This window comes from Strix uralensis, chromosome 1, assembly GCF_047716275.1.
Source record: "Strix uralensis isolate ZFMK-TIS-50842 chromosome 1, bStrUra1, whole genome shotgun sequence".
In the NCBI taxonomy this organism is placed as follows: Eukaryota; Metazoa; Chordata; class Aves; order Strigiformes; family Strigidae; genus Strix; species Strix uralensis.
The window spans coordinates 116,694,156-116,711,847 of record NC_133972.1 but is presented as its reverse complement, the minus strand read 5'-3'; the positions used below and the strand labels follow the sequence as shown (position 1 = coordinate 116,711,847).

The 17,692-nt window shown below is 37.0% G+C and overlaps 1 protein-coding gene across 3 annotated transcripts in view; it reads right to left on the bottom strand.

The window, feature by feature from the left end:
- PTPN2 (protein tyrosine phosphatase non-receptor type 2) overlaps positions 1 to 17,692 on the bottom strand; it is a 32,734-nt gene that overhangs the window by 3,738 nt on the left and 11,304 nt on the right. Inside the window, exons 4-9 of one of the 3 annotated variants that reach the window (XM_074877943.1) lie at positions 16,997 to 17,095; positions 15,688 to 15,825; positions 8,274 to 8,483; positions 6,720 to 6,878; positions 2,839 to 3,029; positions 1,199 to 1,300 (exon numbers count right to left, since the gene is read on the bottom strand). In XM_074877943.1, the coding sequence (XP_074734044.1) occupies positions 1,199 to 1,300; positions 2,839 to 3,029; positions 6,720 to 6,878; positions 8,274 to 8,483; positions 15,688 to 15,825; positions 16,997 to 17,095 (899 nt within the window). Of the gene's footprint in view, positions 1 to 198; positions 1,301 to 2,838; positions 3,030 to 6,719; positions 6,879 to 8,273; positions 8,484 to 15,687; positions 15,826 to 16,996; positions 17,096 to 17,692 lie in introns of those variants that run through there. The other 2 variants (XM_074877924.1, XM_074877932.1) reach the window with 2 other exon arrangements.

Genomic DNA, 17,692 nt, shown 5'->3' with positions numbered 1-17,692 from the left:
TCTAGATTTTGTGAAGCTACAGAAGTGGCTCATACAGCAGAACATACTGTGTACAGGAGAATACTACCAACATTTGTTTTCTACTACAACCACCCTTGGAAGTCCAACTCTAGTTTCCTTTGATATGCTTTCTACACCTATTACTGATGAATGAATTTTATTCTTTCTAGCAATTAAAATCTATAGACACACAAAACACTATGTTTCACATTTAATGGAATGTCAGAACTTTAACAATGTTGGCCTTCAAACAGTAGTTGAAGTCTGAATACATTAATCAACAGTATGCTTTTCAGTGGGGGCTAAGTTCTCAAAAGCCTTAAAAAAAAATTCCAAGCCTTACTTAAATAATGAAAACTACAAAAAAATAAATAAGGAATGCAAATTAACAGAATAGAAGTTGGTAAGTGCTTCATCAGACCCCTAGCTGCTCATATCATAAACTGGAGAGTCAAAATATGGGGAATGGCTGCACTATTATTTTCATGCACAAATTATAATTACATTTAGTTTCAAAATCAAATTCTTTTTGGTCAGAAATTTGTACAAACTGAGCTTTTAAAAGTACAGTGAACTACAAAAAGATTAAATATGCAATTATAAAATATATTTATCCTAGGTCATAAGAATATAAAAGGTTTATGTCCATGTCACTAGTACATTACACATTACACACATTTAAGGATAACTTTGCATTAATAATGTAAATGATACAACACTGTTTATTGCTTATGTCAGGCATGTAAATTTAAACCCAGACAGCCTTCAGCAGCTAAACCTCTGTGGTTCAGGGTTTGCTTAAGATCTGGTAGAACACCATTTTAAAAAGTGTATAAACAGTTGCAGCAAGTTTGTACCTGCTCATATAAACAAAAAACATCAACTTTGTTGGGGGGCAGCAGTTCATTTTTCTAAGTACCTGCAGTGCAAAGTCCTGAGATGTTGACATGTGATCAAGTTTACATCACTTCTCTATTGTATGTAATAGTCTGTACCCACTCCAGGTGTAAGGAGTTTACTGCTTAAAGTCACACCCCTAGTCATTAACTTGCAGCAGAATGAGCTGCTGGAGCAGACAGGCTTACTGTTTACTTACAAGGAATGTTCTTGAAAATACATTTTCCAGCAAGAATAAGCGCCAACTAAAATCAGTGTACCAAACCCAATCTTAGTGAGAATAGGTTTCCAATATAACCACCTTTTTCTTTTTCTTTCAGTCTCATTTAGCTTCTGCTTCATCTGCTGTAGCTTCTGTGCTGTGTTTGCTTTTCTATCCTCTCGCAGTCGTTTACGGACAGTACTTAAAGGAAAAAAAAAAAAAGGTAAATCCTAAATCGTAGAACAGGGAAAAAAGCTATTCAAATAGTAAAAACCTCTTCCCAACACACTCCCGACAGTTAATCAACCCAGCAGCAGCATATGGCAGCAGGGTATAAAATCTAAACCAAGTAATCTTTACTCTGTTTTAACAACCTTTCAAGTCAGTGAAGCCCCATGAAGTATGTAAATGACATATGTTAAAGCTCTAAGTGGTGCTTTGACCTATGTGTTCAACAGGGAATAGAATTAGCTTAATTATCTGAGCTTAGTCTTTCACTCCCATCAATGCCCCATTTGGTGACTGAGATTTTTCGAATGAAGGCTGCTATTATATGCAATGTCAGGTACTATGTGCAAACATTCACAGTATTTAAGCGTGTGCCACCACTGCTGAGTTCACACTAGCCTCACTAATCCTAACCTACTCACATCTGCATACGGACTTAATGCTGTTCATCTTAGGCTGTAAACCAAATCTTCATCAAGGACACAGGCTAAAAATCAGTTGTGTGTTGTTACACTTAATCAGGGCCACCCTGTAATTCTTGTCTCTAAAAGTACCCTCACAATGTGTTGGAGTTACACTTTCTTACAGAAGTGCCCCCCCACTGCTTGTGAGGGGCTCCTTCAAGCATCTACAGAATCGCTGTCATTGTCTCTCAACACTCATCAAGACATGGAAAGATAAACTCAGCAGTGCATTCAGTAATCCATCTATTATTTCAGAATTCCAGCCTATCTACGCTGCACGGCTGCATCTCGTCTCAGACTGGAGCCCTCTGGGGCAGACGCTGCCTCCTCCCATGCAGCGCAGGCCTCAGCCCACTTTCTGGGTCTCTGGCCATGGATCCACATTTGGCCGCCCTCAGGTGGGCAGGCCCAAGTGACACAGTGCCTCAAGGTGCAGCAACTCCAATGGCAATTCCCCACATAGCAGCTTGCAGCTGAGGCAAATATTCATTACTGCTCATGAGGCAGAGAACTTAATAGAGAAAGACAAATTCATATGACACAGCTAAACCACAGTAATCTATTTCAGTGGTAGATTTAACATGAGTAGAGGGTGACATATAGCTTCAGTGACACAATTTCAAACACCATACAGAAAGTGATAGGTGATAAGAACCTTGTGTTTCTGAGGTATCATATATTTTTCCAAACAGAAGATAGCATTGCATTCAAAAATCAGTATCGACTTAATGTTGGGCACTTTTAGGACCTATTTCACACTGCACAACAGAGTTCACAGTCTGCAGGAAAATGCTTTCAAGCATGAGCTTTAGCTGCTTCAATTCGAGACATTTGTTTCTCTTCTCTTGACCTTTGAACAACAGAACTTTATCACAAGGAATAACTGGTAAGTTGTATTTTTAAAATAATTAAGACAGTCAAATACCACCTGTCCTTTCTGTCTACTGAAGAAAAATCTTTAAGTTTTCTTATGATAAGAAAAGCATACAGTAATTCAGCCTTTTAAGAGAGTGTATCTGTCTTCTAAACAGTCTTCATCTTGCCTACCTTTCAATGTTTCCATCTGTGATATCTTGAACTTTAGTGGCCAGGTCAGTATTTATTTTCTCCATTTGATCTTTGTTCTCCAGGCCTATGCTGTTCCCATTGTACTTCTCTGTGGTTATTTTTGTTGGGTGTGGAGGGGACTGCTCAGAACTTGGCGCTTGGTCCTCCTTAGAGAGCTCTTTCCACCGTTTCTGCAAACAAGGAGAACATATTTCAAACATTCCCCTAGCACTGAAGGCCCTCTTTGCCTAAGATGTCTTCCAACAGAACAGCCACAGAGGTAGATTAAAGGAACTACTAGATCAAGTAGAGAAAAAAAAATCTAGACGAAGAAATAAAGTTAGGTGAAGATGCATCTTGTCCAACAATTTCTCTGGGAAGATGCAACTGTGAAGGTATGAGGCCACTATCTTCAGGGCTTGTACTGTCTGTCCACAGCAGCTCCACAATGAGGAAGCAACTTGTCTTGTATAGTCCTGCACTGTCCAGCACTTGCCATTTCCCTCTACTCTCTACGTGCCTACACTGTGCCGTTACCTTTCATGGCTCCAAAGCACAGTAGGATCTTGTGTGCAAGAACTGCCTAAAAAGAGAGAACTGGAAAAAATTTGCAATGCCAGTAATAAAAAAACTGGGGTTATTTATGCCAAAGTCATGGCCTACTATTTCACCTAGTGTTCCATTAGCCCAGAGAACTATTGCATCATAAAACAGATATTCACCTCGTTTTGAGAAGTAATCTGAAATGAGATAGAAGGGGAAAAAAAAAAAAATCGGAAGTAAAACTGGTTTGCTAGATCTCTGTCCTGATGGGTAACTGTCCTAATGATGAACAGTCTGAAGGATTTCTTGCAACAAAATTTCATGCAGAAAAAAAACCTAGAAAAGTAAGAGGAAGGAAAAGAATTGCCTCTAGAAAACAGTTATTTTCTCACACAAACCAGCTAGACTGTATAGAATACCTTGGGGGGAAAAAAAAATCAGTTACTTTTAAATGTCTGTGATAAGAAAGATGAATTGAAAATTGACTCTGCACAAAATGAGTGTTAGATTCTTGTCTGTGGAATGAATTTAAGACTGCTGGTCTAAACTAAATATCAAACTCAGAGCTACTTATAAATGAACTGCTGGCAGAATGATCTTTAACAATGAACAGACTCCTCCACTGCAGAAGAGCTTCCAGTATAGATCTGAAATTCACAAAGGGAGTCTTCACAAAGAAGACACTTCACTCTCAGAGGTTTTTGTTGTTTTGTCTTAAGCAAACAAAAAAAGACAAACCCAAGAAAGAGCCACTAACAAATGGAAATCCACTTAGCAGCTCCCTCTTACTGTCATGGAAAAAGGCCTTTTAGAAGACATGGCAGTGTCCATAAGAGACTTGCTGGCTAAGATAAACACTGACTACATCTGCAGCGATAAACCACACAGGAAGAACTGAAATCAGAGGCAATTTTACTACTCTTGTCAAACAGAAGGAATTTCCCACCAAGAATTCTATTTTAAACATGTAATAACAATAGCTCAGATGGCTGGTAATTTTAAGTTTAAATATCTATGACAAGACTACGTGAATGGCAGGACTGGTAAAATAATGTACAACTTGAAGCAGATAGACTGTGGAGGACTGTGTTGCTAAATTACCTTTGCCATTTTATGATAGTACCTGCAACTTTACAAAAAAGAACCACAAAAATATATCTCGGGAACTGAAATACTACACTGCATCTTGTCAAATTAAGTGTGGAAGAAACAAAGAAGTGACAAAGTTTAAGATATACAATTGTCCTTAAAATCATAGCCAAAACGCCTGTGTAGGGGAGCTAAGACTTAGAGTCTGTATTGCCTCTTGGAATGAAAGGAAACAACAGAAAGGCATGTTAAGATATTCAGTTGACAAAATCAGGTGAATGGCAGATACAGCTTTTGGATTCACAAGTTTCAGTACAAAATTATAATATTCTTGTTCTCTGTTTGCAAAACACATCTACAGATCTAAGGAGTTCAACCATCTTTGTCCTTCCAAAGCCACAAATTTATTTTTCCAGAGACACTCATTTCAACAGATTTTTCTGAAAGAGTGATGGTTACTCCACTATGTTGTTGAAGCAATATTAACGTATCTTTATTACAAAGGAATTTCATAGAAATGAAAACTTCACCTTGTTCCACCTCACCCATTATATAGTGCTGTACTATAATTAGGAAGCAAGTAATTGTTTCAGCTACGGCCCCATGCAGCAGCACACCAACCACATGCCTCTGCAGGGTTTCAGGGCAACCTGGGTGAGTACGATCCTTCCTTTCAGTCACAGGTGGAATCCCAGAGGGGCTAAATGAAGGGAAGAGACTCCTTGCCTCCTGATACAAGTGTTGCAGTTGCAGCCACTAGATGTAAGCAAGTAAAGGTTCAAGCATATGTTGTGCTTGTCTGTACAGTTTACGGACTTCTGGAATCCATGGAGATGTCAGAGATGAACATTTGGGTATCAGAGAAGCGTTCAATGACTTCATGCCCTCCCCATCGCCAGCAGAGAGAAGTAAACACTTCTCACACTCTGGACAGTATAACTGTTCCCTACAAGGGGAAAAAAAATGATCTAGGTGACCTCTAAAGCAGAAATATTCCTATTAAGCACTGCCAATTGATTTTCTGCACATGACCCTGAGGCCTAAAGAGAAAAGCACCAGGACAACTGCCTGCACTGCAGAAAACACTGGTTTAGGAAAGATCATCTGAACAATCATAACAAGAAAAAGAAAAAAGAACAAATGAGAAGTGTGCCTTCTTAGGCATTCTCTTAGTATTGAGAAATAACACACTTGAACCCGACAAGCAGTATTTCGAGATGACAATGCTTCCTTGTATCCAGGAACAAGAAATCTCGTGATCTGGATGGGTAAGTGTGGGAGTCAGAACTGCTCAGTTTGGAGCATGGCTTTTTAAAAAAAAGAAGCAGAAAAATTATTAGAGAGAATACCCTCATACCACCAGGAACAGCTTCCAGAAAATAAAGAGGCTAAATTGCTATTAGTGTTAGGATGAATCATGCAGTCTTCGAGGACTATGGCACAGGTATCAGACTAACAGCATACTACCTAAGTGTTGATTAGTAGTTGTGCAAAATAATTTCTTTACACAGCAAGTCAAGAAACATTTGTCAATGAGAAGAATCTGACAACTACCAAAACCACAGAAAAGAGGAAACGTGTTTTAGTTTATCTGCTTCATTTATGATTTTAAGAGACCAACAAAATAAAAAAGCCCTAGCATATGGAAGCAGAATTAAGTCTGTTTCACAGCCTCTCCTCCCAGTTCTCCCTCCCACCTACCCCCAGCCATTTAAAATAGCTGTAGCTACTGTTACATCTGCAAACCACACTGATAAAACAGTGAAATTTGGTAATCTGTTTACACCAAAACTTGTTCTAACACAAATTTTAAAGGATATGGAGGAAAAACAAAAGGTAACTTTACCAATACACCTGATCTGTAGCATCAGGTAACTTTACTGTTAGGAAAATATATACAAAGATCAAGAAACCCTAAAAAGATCCTTGCTATCTTTTCAAAGTGATACTGGGCATTACTTTTGCTTTTCAGTATTGAAGGTATCAATGTAAGCTTTTTTTTTTTTTAAACATTAGTACAGAGAAGTTATTTTTATATTTTATCTAAAAGGGGACAAATCCATAGGATTAAAAGTTTAGCTGATACAAGGCGCGGATGAGATACCCTCTAATACTTCTAGGCATCCACTGAAAAAGGCGAATTATTTAAATCCCACAAAGTTACATGTTTTAAAATAGTTCAGAGCTCGTTCTTAACTATTGTTAGCAGTCTACTGTTTCTGTTTAAATATACAGAACTAAGCATTTACCTGTATAGTTGAATCCCCCATTATAAATTTTGCTCCTTCTATTACAGCCATATATGAAAATCTTAGTTGATCAGGAGTCTGAATAAGTCCCATCCGATATTTTCTCATATCCAGTAATACCTTCTTAATATCTACAGAAAATGGGTCTTTTTTCTCCATCTGTAAAGAAAATTACATCGAAAGTATCACTGCTAGTGATAGAGACAACATATAAAAAATAATTACAAGTTAAAATGAGCCATAAAATTAAATCTAAAAATTTATTTCTTCATATTATATTTCCACTAGTTATATATGAAATTAACATCTCAAATGATATTTGAATTGTTTTTACAGGAAAAAAGGTAACCATCTAATGAAAGCTTATTATGAACAAATCAATGATCATGTATTAACTAAATAAATCAATACCCTAATATCAAGTCTTAAAACGAAGAAATTTAGATATGCTTGGTTTTATTCAGGCATGTATATGGACTTTGGAATAGGACTATAAGACTCAGAACCATAAAGCTGAATTGAACAGCAATTTGGAATGGCTGATTGTGGCACAAGTTTCGTTATTTAAAGCAGAACCCCTAATCTGAGCAATGCACACACTTGTCCCCACACTATATTCATGGGCTGTTTTTAACCACATACCTGCACTTCTTGCAATGTTCACTTTAATTCATCTAATATTAAAGTATACTTACATCAAAATATACACCTATGTTTTTCAAAATGCAGAAAAAACTGAAGAAGAAAATAAAAAATAAATTGAGAGGACCTAACCAAACCAGAAGATAAGTGTCTTATAATTTAAATTAAATCCTATTTCACTTAACCCTGTGCTGTACTTTTCACTATTACCAAGCACAGCCAAAGATAAAAAGTCTGTGTCTGGACTTGAAAATCAAAAAAAACCCCAGAGATTTTAAATATTATTTAATATTTAGAAGTTCACTCAAGTCATGAGCAATTATAGATGACACAGCTCACCAAGCAAGCAAAAAACCTACTCATCCATGTGGTACTGCAACTGGCTACCAAGCCCCACCTCCCAGAGGTCAGCACAGCTAGGGAAACTGCCCCATCCTCCACTACACACTGCAGGAGATCCAGGGGCGTGCCCTAGTTCTCATCTTAGTTCAGACACCAATTTTCTGTAACCTTAAGACAAGGGGCCTGTCAGACCTGCAAGATATCCCATGTTCAGAGAAAAAGACATATATTCACAAGCCTAACTTTAAGCTCGTATTGAAAAAAAATCTCAGTCTTTTCTAAGTACATCTTACATAAAAGGAAAAGAATGCTTACTATTTACTTTCCAGGAAGCTTTGAAAATGTATAATGTACTTCAAAATGGATTTGTAAACGTATTTCTAGAGCTGTGCTTTTAAACCATTGAAATATGTGAAGGAAAAAAAGGTATGATACCATAATTAAAGTTTTCACTGGCATGTCATTAACTTAAATGCTTTTAAAGCCTTCTGATCACAAAGCGCATAGTGGGAAGGGAGGCAGGGTGTCAGGAGAAGGAAAGGGGGGACAGAGAAAATGACCAACACTTACCAGAACAAGACAAGTGTCTACTAATGAAAACGTGCCGGAACGCCCTATCCCTGCACTGCAGTGAACTACTGCAGGTCCGTGTTCAGGACTTAGTGAACCAGACTCTCTGACTTTAAAGAGGAAGTTCAGGAATGAAGCTGGTGATTCAGGAACTCCAAAGTCTGGCCATGTTGTATAATGAAAATGAAAGATCATCCTGGACTCACCACTCTAGAAGTGAAAACAAATAAACAATACAACTAGAAAGCATTCTACTTTTGTTTAGTTAGCACACATTTCCCCGATCTGAATCAATAACTATTTTCTATTTAAACTTCCCATTTAGACAAACAATCCAAGAACTTGCTTCAAGTTGGATGACAACCAACCTGAAACAGTTTTTCATCCAAGTTGGTAGTTTTCCCCTTTGCAGTTACTACCATACACATTTTTTTCTTCTTCTCAAACTTTCAATACTGTATTTGGTTTGCTTTACTATTTGCTCCCAAACATTCTTTTTTTGCTACCATTAATGAAGCTTAATGACCGACAGCAGTTATTTGACTGCTAGCATTAATAAGCCTGAAAAAACTACCCGTCAGCATTGTAAACACTCTCCACTCTTGCTCAGAGCAAGTTTTAATATTGAAAGGTATTAGCATCTCCTTTATACTAACCACACTACTGAGAAGAGCAGGAAGCTTTATGCAAAAAGGCCTATAAGAACCCATACAGCAGGACATCCAGCAAGACTTCTGCTGGACATACTCATTCTTTGTAAGTAATAAAGAAGGATTCCAAAACCGTGCAGTTGTTTCAGAACCATGCAGCTCCTCTCCTAACACAACCAACTAACTGCAAGTATTGAAATGACAGCAAGTGAGTACGTACATATCCAAAAAGCTTTGATAACAAATTTGGATTGTATTTTTATGGAACTCACTTCAGACCTACTGTTAAATGCTACTCCTTGCCACAGTGATTTTGAGACAACTCGATCACTGATTTAGCTCAGGAATTTTAGAAAGGTTCAGTTACTTTTATCCTCCCTCCATTTCATCTTATTTTCCACATAGATTGAAACCTATGCAAACCTCAAAAAAGTTGGAACACAAGAAGATTTAAAATATGAACGTATTCCAGGAAAGCTATTTTTCTTTTTCAGCAAGAGTATAAAATATAGCTAGGAAATTCAAATAAATTCTACTGTTTTTCATCTGCTCAGTCTGTTTCAACTTCTTATGAGAGACCACTTACATAACAAAAATACTCTCCCATTTTGTCTTTTGCCTTCAATGCCTGATACTGCAAGACTGCCAATACTTTCACAGAAAAGTGGATATTAACATGACTCAAGCTACTCTCAAATGTACAGTTATCTTCCAGGAATATTTTGTCTCTCGGCTAAGAGCTCAACAAGGACAACAGAGTCTGATCCATCATACTGGGAAAATGAGTACACAGTAAGATTTCAAAGGGGAAAAAAAAAAAAAAAAATCTACCGAGACCCAAATTGTATGAATACACCGAGATTTCCTTTTCTTATTTGTCTGAAGCTAAGCATTTTAAAAAGTTTGCATTTTCAACTGAGATCTTCTTACTGATCTTCTGTACCTAGTTTTTCAACTAGTGAGTTAACTCACTAATCAACTGAAATGACCCATTTGTTTAAAAATCATGAAGAAGATATTTTTTTAAGAAATCTGGAAATTACAGAATTTTAAATAAGATAACACTCTTAAGCAATTTCCTCTAAGACAAATAACTCATCAATTTACAAACAAAATTAAGAGGAAAACTGGAGAGATGAGCTAAATGCACACACTAGGTAAAGCAAAGGTTAAAGTTGTTTCTTGTGAATCTACATGAACCTTAGAAGTGATAATGGATACACTCTCCCTCAGGATTCTTAAACAGCATTCCAGATGAAAGCCTTCCTTATACCTAAAAGCAGCAAAAATGCACTTATCTATAGAAAACAAAGGTGATCTGTAGGTTGTTTGGTTTGGGTTGTTTTGGTTTTTTTTTTTCCAAATCCCATACAGTAACAAGCCCTAGCATCCTCTTCGTAAAAAAACAGTAGTGCTTCAAGCACATGGTCAAGTGTCACCCTGCTCATACACTAGTCTGAAAATAGGTATTTCTAAAGGAGAGAGTTAACAGTGCTGTTGTACATCTTGTCCAGCTCTAACCCACAGAATTACTTTTTTCTCCTCCCCATGCTGTACGAAGGATTTATCCATCCCACAGTTTTCCATCACTTCAGCTCATTTCAAAAATACCTAGTCTCTTCATCTTTCTTCATGGGTCCCATTTCAGTGCACCGGAACTGGCTGGTCTTCTTTGAACTTGCAGTTCCTAATCGTACAGCCAAATCCCATTTGAGTATTTCAAACCTCCCACATTTTCTCTCTTAAACAGAATGGCTCTTTCAAGTGGTGCTTGGCAGTCAAGCTGCACAGCTGAAATACTGTCTTTGTGTGAATATCTGTACCACCCTTTCTTAAAGAACTCCCCTGTCACTGAGCCATGCACCACAGCTATCACTTACGTGAAGTGATGCAGGACTGTAACAAAAAAACATTTGGGCTCACTAAAAATGCACAACTGTTGATGGACAGAAATTCAGTTTTAAATAACAACTGATTTTATTGAAAGTATTATCAGGAAACTAGATATTCTTTTAAAGAAAAAAGCTGGACTTCAAGACTCAGGCAGTAATATAAATTGTATATATCTTATACACAGGGAACACATTTCTGCATGGTAACTGAAGACCAGCTTATTCTATGGTAACTACAAAATATTCTCCCAAGACTTATTCCCTAAGACTAGCTACCAAAAAACCTCATTTTAAAAATCCTTGAATAATCATGGGACAACATTTAAACAACTTTTCAAGAAAACGAGTCAAACCATTCTAGTGAAAGTTTCACGAACTGCTGGGATAAGCTTTTGGTAAATAACCAACATAGCTAAAACAGATAAACTCAGAAAGTTACCACCACACTGCACAGTTCTCCACTGACTGCTGGCAACACTAACAGCATAATCAAAGGATGATCAAACCACAAGCCATGCTCCAGGTTACAAGCAGACACTGACCTGAGGACTTGTGCAGAATAACATAATGCCACTAGATTTACATTCATCAAAACAAGCCTTGTCGTAACCTTTTTACAGTGACTATTCAATCACTCAAAACAAAAAGGTACAAAAATCTCAAACAATTTTAGGTTGTTCAGTCACCCAAGAGTATAAACATCAATGAAATACTACCAAACTGCTCAAAGGAAGTTGATGCCTTCAGTGTCAAGTAGAACAGGTGAAGACAGAAAAACGCTGGTCTGTCAAACTTCACACACTCTTTATAAAAGCCTTCATTTCATAGTTTGGTCTAAGATAAAAAGGTGTACAATACACCTACAACCCCATAATGGTCCTGTATTTAATGATGATGCCTTAAGTGCATTAACAACTAATTTGATCATATAAAAATGAGAAGGCATGCTGTAAGGGCAATATTCTAAGCACTGAAATTCAAAATCTTAAATCAAGTTTTACCACAACCTCTTCTATTTATTCATTCTAATGCCTGACAAAATGGTTTTCAAAATGTACATAAAAATGACAATGAGGATAATGGGGCCAAATAATTCTCACAAACATTATGGGGTTTTTTAATAATTAACGTAAGTTATTAAAGTCAACGTGGTAATAGTTATGCCTACTGAATCTGCAAAACACTTGACATTCAAGTGAGTCTGGGTTCTCCTTTCCTGTTAGACATCAATACCTTTCCTAACAACTCAGTCCTATTTCTGCGGTCATGAAGACCAAAATTAATCCCTGTTCAGTTTGACAAAGTGATATGAGGACATGCCACAAGTTTAGAAGCTAGTGTATGCCATGTTTCAGAAATCCCTTCAAAACACTCCAGGAATTACATACATATACACATCCATATACAAAGATACAACTAGATCCCAGAACATCGCCTGCCATTGGATTGCTTGCCTCCACAAACAAAAAGATCTTCTCAGAATGTTTAAAATGTTGGACACTGTAAACTAGCAGCAAAGCAGATCTTATCTTCTTGAACTACACTGACTCTTCCTGGTTCATCCACAGGATCAGACAGTGAGGGCCAGTAAGCAGTCTTGTATCACCTTAATCTGACAGCAATGGCCACACAGAGGCTTGGTACTAAATATTTGCTATTTGCAGAGGACTCAAGATTCCACTTGAGGTTTATTAATGGGTCCGTACTCTAAAGTATCATACCACCAGTGTCATATCAAATCTAGTTTATTTCTTCTAGTCCTTTCTCCTCCAGCAAGTATTTTCTTTGCAAACCTCTCCTTCGGCTGCTTTATTCTTATTTCTAGGAACCCAGTCTGAGATACATTCATCAAGGTTCCTCCAGCAATTTCAATTCCTTTCCACTGCCCCATTTTCTCACCCAGTCAATCCCTGGTTTCCCTCAAGTACTGATGCTCATTTGGCCTCCCATAGCTTCCCTGAATTCCCCAGTACCAACCTAGTGGGGTTTTGTTTATAAGCATTAATTGTGTGTCACATTGTATCTTTCTCCAGGCTATCTGGGTTGCCACATCAGCAATTACTGAAAACGAAAGTTTTCTTTCTCTTAAGACCAGTACTCACACTTGTGACAAGAAAAGCTAAAAGCAGCAATAAAGAATAATAAAAAAGTACATAATCAGCACAAAGTGGAGTCTTCCAGAAGTTAGCTGTCAATATCTAACAATTCTCCCATAATATTGTCACAAAGCTTAGCAACCCTAGCCAGTAAGGTTATTTTACAGATTTAACAAAAGGCTCTCATAAACACCTATCACTTCTCCAGTATACTGGGAGACTTTGATTCAAATCACAGGCATGCAATATCTTCACACATAAATGATTAAGAATTTGTAACGTGAGCACAGTATTTTCCTTCTACCCTTATTTTCCAGCAGAGGCAAGGGTTTGTGGCAGCCTTCACAGTCAATCTTTCCTCAAGGAGCATTCTGAAACTCAGCAATTACAGCAGAAAGCAGACATCAAGTTTCAGAAAAGCTGATGATTGACACCAGCAAAACGATGTAGGATACACAAATGAACGACGGTGGAAAGGCAGTTTCAAATTTCTATATTCTAAAATGCAGACTGGGTCAGGCAAAAAATAAGGAAATTCCACAATAATCCTAGCAAGGCAAAGCACATTAGAAATATTTTCAAAACTTTTGGAAAGATACCAGTAAACACCATCTCCTCTCCAAAGATTTATTGGACTATACTAGCCTTAACAGCAAAAACAAATGTTTGCCTAGAACAGATATAAACAAATCAAACCACCCAATGCCTTGATCTAATCCTAAAAACCAAACGTTGCCCCCCCCACCTCCCCTCCCCCGTACTTCTAATTGCTCTTTAACAAAACTAAAACACCACCAACAAAAACAACCGAATATTCAGAGGTTGCTTCACTGGTAACAACATCAAACAAGCACTTTACTCCTCATAGGTATGTATTTTGCTTATGTATTAGAGAGATTTGTTGCAGTAACACAGACTTACTTGAGTTCAGAATGGTTGCAGAATAAAGACAATTCTAGTTCTGTTTTCAAGGAACTACTAAAATTTCTTAACTATTCTTGGAATTCAGAGTATATTTTGTTCATGAGTCATCTTATATTCCAGGCATCAAGTGGCTAAATGTCTTCCTATGCCTCCACCAAAGTCCCCTCCAGAGTAACTTGTATAAACATAGTGAAGCTCACATTTCAAGTTACTGTGAGTACTCAGTTCCCACAAGTTTTATGGTATAATTATCAAATTCTTACAGAGGACTGCACTTAACATTCACAGCGTTATTCCGGAAAATATGTAGTTTTTCTGTTTTGAGTAACCAAGTATGTTCTATTTCTTGTAGCTGTTTTATACAAAAAAATATTCTTTGGAGTTAATATTCGTGGAGCCTTATAGGAGTGCTAGGGCACTAAAATAAAACTTCAACACAGTAGGTTTGCTAAGTATTTGTGAAACTGATTTACATGACATACAAGAAACTCTGTACAGTGCTGACAGGCCTGTGTTACCAGTCCAAAGCAAACCCAGAAATTTAAGTGCTCAATAGCTCCAACTCAAAAGCCTACTATCATGTACTTTGTGCTGTTCAAGGGATCTCTGCATTTTGCAGCCAATGTTATGTCCAAACATACACATATCATGAAAACTCCATACTTTGAAAATAGGAAGTTTAAGATCAGGGGCCAACGTCAGCCAGACAATTCCACGAAGAAGCCTTTTCAGTAGTTTGGAAAACCTGCCTCAGCTTTCCAAAAGGAGTTATTCCTTCTTAGGAACTAGTTTGCAAGCACTAGTCCTCTTTTCTTTGCCTTTGCTGTCAATAAACAAACAACTAAATAGAAATTCTTCAGATCAGTAGGACAGAATTTCATAAAGCTCTTATATTGAATAGACCAAGGAACAACATGCCAAGTTTTATCATGTTGATCTCGTGAGGGAGGTTTCAAATTAACAAACATTATCTCGAAGTACCATTAATAGTTACTATAAATTCAAATTATTTTGACCAAATATATCAATGTTTAGTTGTATAAAACAACATGCAAAGGAACACCTTCAAGCTTTCCCTTCCCAAATCCACTGACAAGACAACCTTGAATAAAACTTGCCATACTAGCACTTTCAATTAATATAAGGCAAGGTTTATAGGGAGAGAGAATATCTTACAAGACATAGCTGGAACAAACAGACAAGCTCTTCAATCCTGTCTTCAGCTCTGAAACAGAAGCAGCAAATTCCAACCCAAGCTCAGGCCAGGAACAATTTTTTTGAGCTTAACTTGATTAAATTGTCAAAGTGCTTAATTTTTAAGAGAAAAGGATGGTTGGTCCTGTGGAGCAAAACGGGAGGTAAGCAAGATGAGATAAAGTTACCTATCCACAGGTGGTAATCACCCCTCCCCCCAAAAACTTAGATAGCTGGACTGAATTACACGGAAAACTAAAGCTCCATTAAAAAACAGTAATTACTGAGTCTGATTTCTGATATTCAGAAGAAATCAGAATCTTAACTCCTAGGTTCTTCCTTTTAGGGTATTTCTTACAGGTCCTCTTAGAATCATCACTACCATCAATTACAATTCAGCATGTTAAGGTACTGCCAAATGAAAAATACAAGTATAAAAATGCTGAAGCTGTTATCTGTTTTAACGTATAGATTAACTCAAATCTAACTCACTTGCTTATATGCCACACATACATCTTCAACATTATCAGAAGCACAGTGTATTAAAATTTTCAGTGTAAAAGCTCACACAAACCTGTAGTGACAATATGCTAAACAGTTTTTCATTATATACTTAAGCCCAAGAATATATGAGCTACACAGACTGAGAAAAGCTTACGTTGATATTTTCTAATTGCAGTAGATGTACTGTGTAATAGGATTTGACGTCTTCAGATACTAGCCTCACACGGAAACCTGTTTCACTGAATGTCATAACTTCCTCTTCTTTTGTTGGCCAGTATTGTGCACACTTCACCTATTTTTTTTTTTCAAAAAAAGGAGAAGAAGAAAGGAGGAAAAAAAAGAAAGAAAAATCTGGTTAAGTATCCTAGTATCTTGGGCTTTGCATGAGCAGGTTCTGAGACCCCATTATTCAATACAGTAGACTCAAGTACCTGCTCCCAGTCTGGGGAATTCTCAAAGTCCATAATGTTTACAGCCAAGTTACTACAACTGTTTCACTGGCTATTATGCATGCCTGATTTATCTGTTTATGCTTTCTTTCATCACAGGGCTAGCATCTTCTCCCATATACCTTAACCCTTCTACCTCTACCCCCTCTAGTTCTCTACAGTGAACAGAGATCTTTACTCAGTTATTTCAACAACACTTCCCCCCTCCATTTCTGATGTGCACACAAGCACATTTACGTAGCTGATGTAACACATCCAGTTTTACCAACGCTTGCTGAATACTGGAAGATTCTAGTGAACAAAAGAATGAACTAAAGCAGCAATGCAAAACTGTTCCTTGTCCTGTATTCCCCTTGCCCTGCACTCAAACTTTCTGTAGGAAAATTTCTGCATAAGAAAATAAGTGACTTCTTAATGGACTAGCCAAATCTCTTTCACTACCAAATCTACTCTGAAGAAAAACCATAAACCTCAAATGACATGCATTTATAACTAAAATCTAGTGATTTTAGGCACATTAGCAGAAAAACTACTTTGTAACAGAAGATTTCATGCACTCTGCATGTATACCATCAGCTGTAAAGAATCAAAATTAACTAGATCAGTTTGACAGTTGCAGAACAGCAGCTTGTCTTCATTGTTATAAACAAGATAACTATATAACAAATATACTGCTCTGTTAAATTTAGAAGAAATAATCTAAAGATACTTTAATTCAAACTGGTTTTCCCACCTTCCATTTTTTCTAGAACATACACTGCTTCTACTCCATCTTATCTCTGTCAGTACATCCTCCCTTCTCAGGATGTTACTTTCACCTTTCTGGATGTATATTTATCACAGGCTGTTTTCACCAAACCAAATTTTGTGTCTTAGCTCCATTTAATGTTATATTAAATACATGTTATGCTGTATATCAGTGAAAAAGTGTTAGTCCTTTTAACAATCAAACATTGTTCAACTGTATTAAAATGATGTTGCTTACTTTACAACTTTAGGCCTAGTATCACTTACCGATTCTTTTTCAACAGTTCTGTTCAGCATAACAACTGCTTTGGTTTGCTGTTGCCACACCATTAGCCAAAAATGACAACATGTATTAGGTAGCGGACCCTGTGTAGTAAAGAAAAAAAAAAAAGGTGTGAGAACATACAGGCAAAGCAGTGTTTGAACACAGTTAATAGTTCACCGTGTGGAACAGGAAAAAGTCTTCCTCTGAAAAGATTAAACAAATTATTAATAGAATGATAGGAATGACAGGCAAGAAAGTAAACACACTGCACAGATCATTCCAGTACTTCAGTGCTTTGTTTTTTCTAAAAAACAAACAATATAACAGTAAGAACTCAGGAAAGGGATGTTTCAGTTTGGGCATCAATACTATCGTGCTGTTAGAAGAAAAGCTACTGCAGGCACGCTCAGAAAGTACAAGATGAAATAAGGGGTAAAAGTATTGTTGCAACCTATTTCCAAAAGAACTGAAGAGCAATAAATACTTGAAAAGCTTTATATGCAGTAAATTATTCATACTTAAATATTCCCTTTAGCTTTTTCTTAAAATATAAAATAATGTGTCCACAACTAGATCTAACAGGCAGTTAGTATGAGATATATATAATTCACAGAGACAAGGAACCATCCAAATACAATTACCACTGTACAAATTCCCCTTCTCCAGATTCTCCATCCCTATAACCTAGTCATTGGTAC